Consider the following 12,653-nt stretch of genomic DNA (forward strand, 5'->3'; position numbering starts at 1 on the left):
ATGTGTAATTTATTAATGCTGAAATTCTGACAACTGACGTTTCAGCATTAAGGATAGTTTACGCCATTTACGCAAGCGTTCTTCTTCTCCTCCTCTTTGGGCTTGCCGTTTAGCCATCAAACAAACGCCATGGAAATATCGCCCCCTGGAGACACAAATTCCGATGGATAACAGATTTCAGGATAACACCGCGACAGTCTGTCTCCGTCGTCGTGAGGCAGACCTGCAGTTATCGCTCTCCACCTCGGTTCGAAGTATGTAGCGTTGAAGTCAAGAAGTGCTGACTCAATGGACGATCATTTCAACTTGTAATGATCACGTCGATTTTATACACAGGCAGTCAAGTGAAAGCACAGCATACTTAGTCAACAGCCACACATGTCACACTCACATGCCAATACGGCCGGGTTAACTTATCAAGTGCAATTTTAAATTTCCCGCCACACTTCCGGTTGAAAACATCTCGGTATGATGACGTATGCGCGTGACGGAATCAGTTGAACGCGACATCTTGGAAGAGGTCCGTCCCAATACAAACAGCTCTGTTTTAATCGCTAATTTCCACAGTATTCAGGACATCTGTGTTGGTGAATCTTTTGGCAATTTGTTCAATTAACAATGGAGACTGCAAGAAAGAGAGTTGTTGGGAAGCGGTGTGTTGCTGCTGGATGTAGCAACACAAACTTAAACACAACCAGTGTTTCATTGTTTTTATTCCCAAAAGATGGCGGCCAAGCTTTACTATGGAACAAAGAAGTCAAGCGAACACGGTTGGATTGGACGACACATAAAAAGTACAGTGTATTATGCAGCGAACATTTCGAAAGATCATGTTTCGAAGAGGGTCCCTTGCGAATGGCAGAAATGGGAATCACCACTCGTCGACTCGTGCTGAAGAAAGGTGCGAAGCCAACTATTTTCAATAGACCACGGTCAGGCTTAAGTGCAAGTTCGACAAGTTCAGAGCACCCCACACCCTCCACAAGTGGACAGACTGTGCACATATGGGTCTGCATTTGCCAAAAGGGAAAGGAAGAGGGTAAGAATCTTGATTTCCAGTTTCCATAGTCAGACTACACTGTTCCAATATCCATTTCTCTGTTCTCAATTGTTGATGACTGATGATAACAACCAAACCTACCTACCTACCCCCCCCCCCCACCTCCACACCCCGGATTGTAAATAATGTAAATAATTCAATGTGATTATCTTGTGTGATGACTGTATTATGATAGTATATATCTGATAGTATATATCTGTATCATGAATCAATTTAAGTGGACACCGACTTAAACAAGTCGAAAAACTTATTGGGGTGTTACCATTTAGTGGTCAATTGTACGGAATATGTACTTCACTGTGCAAGCTACTAATAAAAGTCTCAATCAATCAATCAAAACTCACACACACAGTCATAGACTACTCCGGTGGTTCTCAACCTTTTTTCAGTGATGTCCCCCTGTGAACATTTTTTTAATTCAAGTACCCCCTAATCAGAGCAAAGCATTTTTGGTTGAAAAAAAGAGAAAAAAAAGTAAAATACAGCACTATGTCATCGGTTTCTGATTTATTAAATTGTATAACAGTGCAAAATATTGCTCATTTGTAGTGGTCTTTCTTGAACTATTTGGAAAAAAAGATATAAAAATAACTAAAAACTTGTTTAAAAATAAACAAGTGATTCGATTATAAATAAAGATTTCTACACATAGAAGTAATCATCAACTTAAAGTGCACCCTTTGGGGATTGTAATAGAGATCCATCTGGATTCATGAATTTAATTCTAAACATTTTTTTGTTGAAGTTTTATTCAATAAATATATTTATAAAGGATTTTTGAATTGTTGCTATTTTTAGAATATTTTAAAAAAATCTCACGTACCCCTTGGCATACCTTCAAGTACCCCCAGGGGTACGTGTACCCCCATTTGAGAACCACTGGACTACTCCATGAACAATTAAATAAATTAACAATAAAATAGTCTTCAAGTTCTAGTCAAGTTCTTCTGCAGTATAAAGTATCGTACATTTACTGACATTACTGTCAATACTGTCAATAGATTACAATACACAATAATATAAAGTATTGTACATTTGTACATTTACAGACAATAGATCAGATCATGGCCAGTACGACTACGGCATCAGTGGCGGATGCGGTGGATGAACCAATGGCAATGGCACTAGATTTGCCTGATGAGGAGGGCGATCAAGATCAGGTTCGATTTGTTTTCCTAATCAATGTTCAAATGGATTACAGTTCAAGCCCAATACAAAAGTATTCATAATTTATGTAAATGAGGTATCCATATTACATGTAGCTGTTTCTCCATTTCCAGGGAAATACAAGAGAACAAGGATGCCAGACGGACTGGGTACCAATTGGGACAGCACCAACGGCAATGACCAGTAGCAAGAGCACCCAAACAGGGAAAATACATCATAGATCAAAGGGTATGTCTATTTCGGTGATGAACATGATTCTGCAAGTCACGGTACACATTGCACAGCTGCCTGTGCAGAGTAGAGTAGACAGATAAATTAGGTGATTCAAAGACAATAATTAGTATGTGATTCTAGTTTAATTTTAATGTATTTTGATGGTCACCCTCTCAAACCTTAACTCCCTTTTAAGGTGTGATTCCGTTGCTGTCCCAGATACCAGTGCCTCCCCAGTCAGGCCTGGTAGACCCCGTACTTGTGTCGTCTCCAGTCCTGTCCAGTCAAGCCGGGGTCACTAACCTCCAAGTAAAGAAAGAGGTGAAAGAGGAGATGATCCAGTATGGTACCGGAGAGGTGATGTTGAGCGATCAAAAACAAATTTCGGATTGCAGTGCAGATACATGGGCATGCTGAAACTGCTTCGACAAACAAAGGTAACATTTGTGAGAAAATGGGATTTTAGATGTAACTGCTGGTTTAATAAACTGCATTAATTTCCTGTCCACAGTGACACTTATTTGAAATAAGGTTGGACCAGAAGACATTGACGGTGACCTTGAGGTTAACAAGCGACAAGAGTTTGGCAAGTTTGGCACCGTCAACAGACTCGTCATCAACCAAGAGAATCAAGGAGAAGAGGATTTCGACAATGCCAAGATCTTAGCGTATTTCATGGCGTCGGACTTAAAGTTATTGAAGCCTTCGCAACATCTCGCAAAGTCGTGTGTACCAAAGTGCACAACTCTTCAATAGCTGTGTGTAAAATGATCACCTTTTATTCCTACTGCCCATCCAACTACTTTCAGCCAGTCACGGCAACTGTATCTTTGTTATTAGTATTTTTTACATAGCTCTTTATTGATGAGTCAATAACTCTTTGGTTGCATCTAAAATTATTGACCTGTAAAAACTTTTCCTTGATACATGTTGTACATTTTATAATCCAGTCTGCTGGAAGATAGGTTACTCTTTGTCACAGTTGCTGCACAATGTAAACACTTTTTTCTACAATTAAATGTTATTTGTTCACAAAATGTGAATTTTTTCCCCAAAAAACTAGGGGAAATGTTTTGAAAATCTGCAAACAAGGCCTGAAAGGAGTCGCTGTTTTATATGAGAAATCAAACAAATGCCCTATTTTAGATTTCTGCTGTATCGTGAAGTATGGGTTTGCTCGCTAGATGGCGCCAAAGAAAGGCTTGGAGTATAGAGTCAACGTGGGGGGGACTGAAGGCAGCGGTTCTATGGCCGCAAACGTAGCCCAGCCCCCACACGCCTATCGCCTAACCGGCCTGCCTGAACGGGGAGGGAAGCGCGCCTGATGAGAAGCTCCTGTCTTCGCTGTGGGCATTTTTCCAAAGCTGCGTCTCTGCTATAGGACTTTACCAATGACACTTGCCACTACTTTGTGTTTACACGCAACCGGAAGCTGTTTTCCACTTCTTTTTCGACACTTGTGCAAGCTAACGACACAAAGACGCTCAGCCAGGCAGCTAGCCGATGTATGCTAACAGCAACTAGCTCGCTAACAACACAGCCGGTGAGGACGAGTAAGCGCATCCATGACACCCTGTTGAACCTCGGCCGACTCGCTCCGTTTCACACGGTCGCCGTCACCGTCTCGGTCCGTCTACATCGCCTGACATATGTTTTTTCTGGCTTTCCCCGACCGATGTTCCTGCCTAGCTCGGCGTCTGCCGCACGCTCTCTCGCTAGCCTTCCTGTGACACAAGGATGGTGGCTTTACCGACAAAACACGCTAATTGCACAAAGTGAGGCGAACAGTCCAGCCAAGTGAGATGAATCTTTATAATGTGTTCATGTAAACCTCGGAGGTAAGAACGGCAATCCTCGCTCGGCGTCATACTGACACTGGCAATATCACCAACCGCTCTGGGGGGGATTATTTTTTGTCCCTAATTGGATTTCGGCCTCCTGTTCTGGATTGTTGTGGACGCACAGTTGAACCTAAAACTCTTTTCCGACGACCCCCCCGCCACCCGAACATCCCAGCCACCTCCGATGCGGAGATTCCAGTGACACCGGCTACCAACCCTCCCGCGGCGGCCGGACATGCTGAAGTGTATCCCGCTGTGGCGCTGCAACCGCCACGTCGAGTCGGTGGAGAAGCGGCATTGCAACCTGCAGGCGGTCCCAGATGAGGTGTTCCGCTACAGCCGCAGCTTGGAAGAGCTTCTGCTGGACGCCAACCAACTCAAGGAGCTTCCTAAGGTATGTGTGTTCCTCTAAACAAGTGTTTTTCAACCACTGTGCCGCGGCACACTAGTGTACCGTGGTATATTGTTTGGTGTGCCGTGGGAGATTATGTAATTTCACCTAATTGGGCTAAAAATATTTTTTGCAAACCAGTAATTATAATCCGCAAATGTGCCGTTGTTGAGCGTCTTTGCTGTCTAGAGCTCGGCAGAGTAATCGTGTAATCCTCTTCCATATCATCATCATCAATGTGCCGCCGTAGCCGAGAGACCTTGCACAACCCTCTGCCAGCAGTTGGGGTCACCCATGGCAGAGCCCAGCTCTGAAACAAGGATCCCAGTGTCCCGTGCGATTACTTCGGGGTAGGTGAGGCAACCCCTGGTAGATTGTTTCCAAAGGAGGAGCTGTGATATCAGCTCCCTCTTGGCACAGAAGCGGTGACCAGCAAAGTGTGCGCGACGTTGGCTCAGACGGGTGCTTGCTCGATGTCGGTTGCCGTATATTTGGTCCAAGGTGGGATGGGACTGCCACGACAAGCTTTGAACCCTTCGAAGCAGGTTGGTATAGCAACCGTCAAGGCGTTTGTGAAGGCGCGCATTGAGGGTCCAGGCCTCGGAGCCGTAGATGAGGGTGGGTTCGATGGTAGACATGAAGAGGTCTAGCTTGAGTGAATTGGGCAGGTTGGAGTGCCATATGCTGTTCATTTTATTTTCTTCCATATCAGTAGGTGGCAGCAGGTAGCTAATTGCTTTGTAAATGTCGGAAACGACGACAACGGTTTGCAAGTCAAAAGGTTTCTAACGCTTAAACCAAAAATAAAAAAAGGCGAGTGCCACTAAGAAAAGGCATTGAAGCTTAGGGGTGGCTGTGCAAAACGAAGCTAAAACTGAACTGGCTGCTAAGTAAACAAAAACAGAATGCTGGACGACAGCAAAGACTTACAGCGTGTGGAGCAGACGGCGTCCACAAAGTACATCCGTACATGCCATGACAATCGACACCAAAATAGGAGCGCAAGACAAGAACTAAAACACCACACACAGGAAAACACCAAAAAACTCAAAATAAGTCACGGCGTGATTTGACAGGTCGTGACAGTACACCTACATTGAGACAAAAGCTATAGTGATGCATGGTTGGTTATGGTTTGAATTCATATCCAACAATTCTGAGAACAACTTTTTACTGTCAATATCGGCTGAGTTAATTTTTTTAAATGTTTTCTGCTGGTGGTGTGCCTCGGGATTTTTTCAATGAAAAAATGTGCCTTGGCTCAGAAAAGGTTGAAAAACACTGCTCTAAACTTCCAAATATTCTTGAGTGCATGCATCATTGTACTTTTTTTTTTTTTGAGTTGGATAAGCCCAGATGACAGTGATCTGCTCTGGAGCTTCCCTCTCAGTTCAGGTTGACACTTGTGGTCTTGTACTCTCATCAGCATCATTAACCCTTTTTAAAATAATCACTTTATTCATATTACATTGTGAAAAATGGCATGATTAAACTTCACTAAGCAAGAATGTCGGGGCCAGTGATTGGGTTTTCCGTCTACAGAGGTCTCTAACAAAACACTTGTTTGCTGCATCTGTCCCATATTTTCAAATGGATCCATAATAGAAAATTATATTGCACTCTGCAATTAACATCACACTAGAGCAAGCATAAACTTGATGCCACATCTCAATCTTCCCGATGAAGCTGTTAGTTTTTTTAATAATCATATAATCAAGGATTTTAAAAGATCAATCACAAACGCTGCAGAATCATGAACAAATGCAAAATGCAAATGCCAAACACAAACAACTGCATCAGAAAGATGCTGTAAGTTGATGAAACAAAACCGATTTTAGCCAGGCTACCATGGCAACCACACCTGACAAATGCCCATCTTTATAAAGATGTCTGTGAAAGAATAATAATAAAAAATCTGTATGTCCTTGTTAAACACTTGGTCATACTATTTTACAATATTATAGGGGTGCCGATTTGTGTAGCTATTGACCGTATAAAGACATCCCTAAGACCTAGGTTCCCTCGTCTAACCGTAGTCATCAGGCACTGTCCAGCCCTGCACACTCTGGGTTTAAACCTGCAACCACTTATGTCGACTGATTGGCAAGGACCCGTGCACCTTAACCAGCGCACATCTGTCCACTCCAAAACTACACTTTTCACTCGCCGCAATCGAGCGAGCTAGCCAGCCTGCACCTATTGCAGGCCAGCTCCTTGCCCATACGTGCCAACGTTGAGACCTCCGAATTCGGTAGAAGGGGGGCGCGGTTGAGGGGGTATATATTTTCAAGTATTTCTTATATATATATGTATATATACAGTATATATACAGTATATATATATATATATATATATACATATATATATATATATATGTCTTAATTAGATTATCCAAAAAATAGTGCTCGATACCGTGGTAGAGCGTAATATGTATGTGTGGGAAAAAAATCACAAGACTATTTCATCTCTACAGGCCTGTTTCATGAGGGATTTCCTCAATCCTCAGGAGATTTTAATGGAAGCATTCACATACCATGGTTTATATAGGGCACAGAGTGGGTGGGTACAGGCAGGCGTGGGGGCGTGGTGATTGACTCATGTGTTACCTAGGAGGTGTTTCCTTCTGTGACGGCATGCTGATACAATTTCGCTGCGCTTGTTGAGGGATGACAACTCTGGGCGGTATATGATAAACAGTTTCTCTTTTAAGCATAGGTTGCATCTTTTGTTACCACTGTTGTAAGGTGTGCTGGATGCAAGAATTTGCCATGTTATTGAGTATTCAACATTATTGTCTTTGAGATTCCAAATGTGTTTGCTGAGTTCTGTAGTGTTCCGCAGGCTTTTGCATCTGAAAGAAGCCTTGTGATTGTTCCATCTGGTTTTGAATTCTCCCTCAGTTAATCCTACGTATGTGTCGGATGTGTTAATGTCCTTGCGTATTACCTTTGCTTGGTAAACAACTGATGATTGTAAGCACCCCCCGTTGAGAGGGCAATCAGGTTTCTTGCGGCAGTTGCAGTTTTTGTCGGTTTTGGAGTCGTTCTGCCTGGTGGTGGGCGGCTCCTTTTCAATTGCTTTATTGTGGTTTGAAATTATTTGCTGCATGTTGTTCATGCAGCTGTAGCTCAATTTAATGTTGTTCTTGTTGAATACTTTTCTTAGGGTGTTGCCTTTGGGGAAGTGTTTGTCGATCAGGGTGAGGAATTTGTGGCCAATATTAGTTGAGACGTTTTTGCTGTATGGGGGGTTGTACCAGATAATGTTGTTTCGTTTTCTGCTCCTTTTTGGTTGGTTTCCTGGCGTGGGTTCGTAGGTGAGGGTGAAGTTGTATCCGCATTCATCAAGTGCTTTTTGGTACGGGGGGGTTGCTTTGTCGAATTCAGCTTTGCTAGATGACAGCATCGATAGTCTTTTATTAATTCCGGTAGGTATTCTTTTCGTGGTGGTGGGTGGGTGGTTGCTGTCATGGTGCACGTATTGGAGTGTTGTGTTGGGTTTCGTGAATGGTTGGTAGCTGTTATTCCTCAGGTTGAAAGTGACGTCGAGGAAGTTGACGGTTTGCTTGTTGGCTTCAATTGTGATCCGTAGACCGTTCTCTTTGAAGATTTGGCATATACGCTTCTTGGTATTCTCGCTGCTCCTTGGCGAGGCGCGACACACTGCCAGTCCGTCATCACGGTAAATACCAAGGTTCAGGTTGAGGCTAGCGAGCTGGGAGAGGAGGAAACTCCCAACAAGTTCGCACGTTTCTGCTCCGTCGAAACTCCCCATAGTGACGTCGAATGTTGAATTGTTCTTTTTTTGCCATGGTGTACCGTTGCGGAAGAGAATGGAGTTCTTTGCGTGGATGATGATGTTTCTTTCGTTGCCTGTGATTGAGTCGTAGTCCGAGGCAAAGTCTAGTGCTTTGGTCAGTAGGTCTTGCGTGATGGAAGGGTAAAATTCTTCGACATCGAAGGAGATGAAGTTGTGCTGTTGTTTGTCTTGGATGTTGCTGAACCATTTGATTACTGCTGCTGTATTTCTCCATTGGTTGAGTGGTGTTTTGTCTGTAATTTTTGTGTTGATTCTGTCCAGGATTGTTTTGCTGATTTTTCCTATTTCGGATTTAGTTGGGTTTATTAGTCGGCATGATGGGTTATTTGCGAAGTTGGGTTTGTGGTCCTTCAATGTGATGAAGGCTTCCTTGTTGGCTGTAGCGTCCACCCTGTCCTCGATGTCCAGTTCAGCCGCGATCCGTTTGTTTTCCAGGTGGATGTTCTGTAAAGTGTTGGGTTGTGCTTTTTTGTATGATTTGGTGATGCTTCTGTCCAGTAAAGTGTTATGTTCTTGTATGTTCATTCTGTAGAAATTTGTGGTTTTGTCGGCAGATATGATGAGGTTGCTTACTTTCTTGATGCGCTCCGTGTCATTTTTCAGCTTGGTGAGGAGTGGGTTGCGAACTGGCTTGAATTTGACTGATTGTATCATTTTGAGCATGTCGTTCTCAAAATCCTTTAGTTCCTCAACTGTGGGTGGGTTCTTGGTGGATTTAAATCCGTAAGTTTTCTTTTGTGTTCCTTTTGTTTCCGGGTGGAGGAAAAAGTGTGCTTTCCACCGCATCCTTCTCAGGAAGTGTTCCGTCTTCTCTATGAGCCTTAGCTTGTAGTCATTCTGCGCGGGTATGGGAATGTTCTTCGTGGAGTAGTCGATGTTGAATTTTTCCATTTCTGATCGTCGTACAGTGCTCAACAAAAGTGAATTTGGAGCGGAATATATGTCTTAATTAGATTATCCAAAAAATAGTGCTCGATACCGTGGTAGAGCGTAATATGTATGTGTGGGAAAAAAATCACAAGACTATTTCATCTCTACAGGCCTGTTTCATGAGGGATTTCCTCAATCCTCAGGAGATTTTAATGGAAGCATTCACATACCATGGTTTATATAGGGCACAGAGTGGGTGGGTACAGGCAGGCGTGGGGGCGTGGTGATTGACTCATGTGTTACCTAGGAGGTGTTTCCTTCTGTGACGGCATGCTGATACAATTTCGCTGCGCTTGTTGAGGGATGACAACTCTGGGCGGTATATGATAAACAGTTTCTCTTTTAAGCATAGGTTGCATCTTTTGTTACCACTGTTGTAAGGTGTGCTGGATGCAAGAATTTGCCATGTTATTGAGTATTCAACATTATTGTCTTTGAGATTCCAAATGTGTTTGCTGAGTTCTGTAGTGTTCCGCAGGCTTTTGCATCTGAAAGAAGCCTTGTGATTGTTCCATCTGGTTTTGAATTCTCCCTCAGTTAATCCTACGTATGTGTCGGATGTGTTAATGTCCTTGCGTATTACCTTTGCTTGGTAAACAACTGATGATTGTAAGCACCCCCCGTTGAGAGGGCAATCAGGTTTCTTGCGGCAGTTGCAGACATGGTACCTTGGTATTTACCGTGATGACGGACTGGCAGTGTGTCGCGCCTCGCCAAGGAGCAGCGAGAATACCAAGAAGCGTATATGCCAAATCTTCAAAGAGAACGGTCTACGGATCACAATTGAAGCCAACAAGCAAACCGTCAACTTCCTCGACGTCACTTTCAACCTGAGGAATAACAGCTACCAACCATTCACGAAACCCAACACAACACTCCAATACGTGCACCATGACAGCAACCACCCACCCACCACCACGAAAAGAATACCTACCGGAATTAATAAAAGACTATCGATGCTGTCATCTAGCAAAGCTGAATTCGACAAAGCAACCCCCCCGTACCAAAAAGCACTTGATGAATGCGGATACAACTTCACCCTCACCTACGAACCCACGCCAGGAAACCAACCAAAAAGGAGCAGAAAACGAAACAACATTATCTGGTACAACCCCCCATACAGCAAAAACGTCTCAACTAATATTGGCCACAAATTCCTCACCCTGATCGACAAACACTTCCCCAAAGGCAACACCCTAAGAAAAGTATTCAACAAGAACAACATTAAATTGAGCTACAGCTGCATGAACAACATGCAGCAAATAATTTCAAACCACAATAAAGCAATTGAAAAGGAGCCGCCCACCACCAGGCAGAACGACTCCAAAACCGACAAAAACTGCAACTGCCGCAAGAAACCTGATTGCCCTCTCAACGGGGGGTGCTTACAATCATCAGTTGTTTACCAAGCAAAGGTAATACGCAAGGACATTAACACATCCGACACATACGTAGGATTAACTGAGGGAGAATTCAAAACCAGATGGAACAATCACAAGGCTTCTTTCAGATGCAAAAGCCTGCGGAACACTACAGAACTCAGCAAACACATTTGGAATCTCAAAGACAATAATGTTGAATACTCAATAACATGGCAAATTCTTGCATCCAGCACACCTTACAACAGTGGTAACAAAAGATGCAACCTATGCTTAAAAGAGAAACTGTTTATCATATACCGCCCAGAGTTGTCATCCCTCAACAAGCGCAGCGAAATTGTATCAGCATGCCGTCACAGAAGGAAACACCTCCTAGGTAACACATGAGTCAATCACCACGCCCCCACGCCTGCCTGTACCCACCCACTCTGTGCCCTATATAAACCATGGTATGTGAATGCTTCCATTAAAATCTCCTGAGGATTGAGGAAATCCCTCATGAAACAGGCCTGTAGAGATGAAATAGTCTTGTGATTTTCTTCCCACACATACATATATATATATATATATATATATATAAAATAATCCGTTCATGAATGAGTTTATCTGTTCGGCCACCATGTTCAATGGAGAAGACTTATCTACAAAATTTGCAGGCAGCATACCCCTTCCCCTTCGAGCTGTCCTGGATGATCTGAAATTATTTTTTCCAATCATTTTGGAACTTGCAAGCGTACTTCTTCTTCTTACTCGTCGTCACCATGTCTCTTCTTCGTTCTTCTGCTTCGTCTCTGTTATGTTTTTGGACATTAATACTTGCCGTAGTTTTGAAGCAATGCATGATGGGAATCTGGATGTTGTGTGTTAGTGTATTAATGTGCCGGCTGGAATAAACACACACTGAGAAATAGCTCCCTGCCTGCTACTTTATGGGTTATAGATAAACCTATGGATAACGGAGACATATATAACAGTCTTCTTTTCAGGTGAGAGAGGATGCTAAAGGCAGTGCCTTTAAGGCACGCCCCCAATATTGTTGTCTGGGTGGAAATCGGGAGAAATTCGGGAGAATAGTTGCCCCGGGAGATTTTCGGGGGGGCACTGAAATTCGGGAGTCTCCCGGGAATATCGGGAGGGTTGGCAAGTATGTCCTTGCCTGCCTTCGGGGCACTCGAAGCGGCCGCATCAAAACTAGTCTCTTACTCCAAAATACAGAGCCGAGCAGTTCCAAAATGACTTCTTCTACGTGTCAAGTGTAAATTTGATGAAAACTTTAAGTTGTCCAAAAGCATTGTGCTGGTGCTAATGCTAGCCAGTTGTCAGTTGTTGTGGACGTGACTCCCAATGCCAGGAATTGTAGCAGCATAAACATATTCATCCATCCATCCATCCATTTTCTACCGCTTGTCCCTTTTGGGGTCGCGGGGGGTCGCTGGAGCCTATCTCAGCTACAATCGGGCGGAAGGCAGGGTACACCCTGGACAAGTCGCCACCTCATCGCAGGACCAACACAGATAGACAGACAACATTCACACTCACACACTAGGGCCAATTTAGTGTTGTCAATCAACCTATCCCGAGGTGCATATTCATTGGTAAGTTAATTATAACTTCATAGCTTCAAATAGTAGGGGTGTCAAAAAACTTTTTTTTTTAAAGAATCGCAATCCTTATTTTTTACTATTATTAATCGATTAAATAAAAATCTAAAATTGATTTAACTTTTTTTTTTAATGTCCTGTCCAGCCACTCAGGAAAATCATATTGTTAATGTAGAAGCTCATATATGCTGTACAGATTTACTTTAGAAAAGAGAAGTCTGGGTTACTTCTCTTTGGGCGGTATAGCTCGGT

At 43.2% G+C, this 12,653-nt stretch overlaps 1 protein-coding gene across 13 annotated transcripts in view; it reads left to right on the top strand.

Annotated features, from left to right (window-relative positions):
• The first annotated feature begins 3,693 nt into the window (after positions 1 to 3,693).
• The window catches only part of LOC133630117 (protein scribble homolog), a 78,772-nt gene continuing 69,812 nt past the window's right edge, over positions 3,694 to 12,653 (top strand). For 7 of the 13 annotated variants that reach the window (XM_062021445.1, XM_062021443.1, XM_062021448.1 and 4 more), the window contains exon 1: positions 3,695 to 4,675. In XM_062021445.1, coding sequence (XP_061877429.1) covers positions 4,517 to 4,675 — 159 coding nt within the window. In that variant the 5' untranslated portion in view covers positions 3,695 to 4,516. Of the gene's footprint in view, positions 4,676 to 12,653 lie in introns of all 13 variants that reach the window. The other 6 variants (XM_062021455.1, XM_062021456.1, XM_062021447.1 and 3 more) reach the window with 2 other exon arrangements.

This window comes from Entelurus aequoreus, linkage group LG15 (genome assembly GCF_033978785.1).
Source record: "Entelurus aequoreus isolate RoL-2023_Sb linkage group LG15, RoL_Eaeq_v1.1, whole genome shotgun sequence".
NCBI classification, from domain to species: domain Eukaryota; kingdom Metazoa; phylum Chordata; class Actinopteri; order Syngnathiformes; family Syngnathidae; genus Entelurus; species Entelurus aequoreus.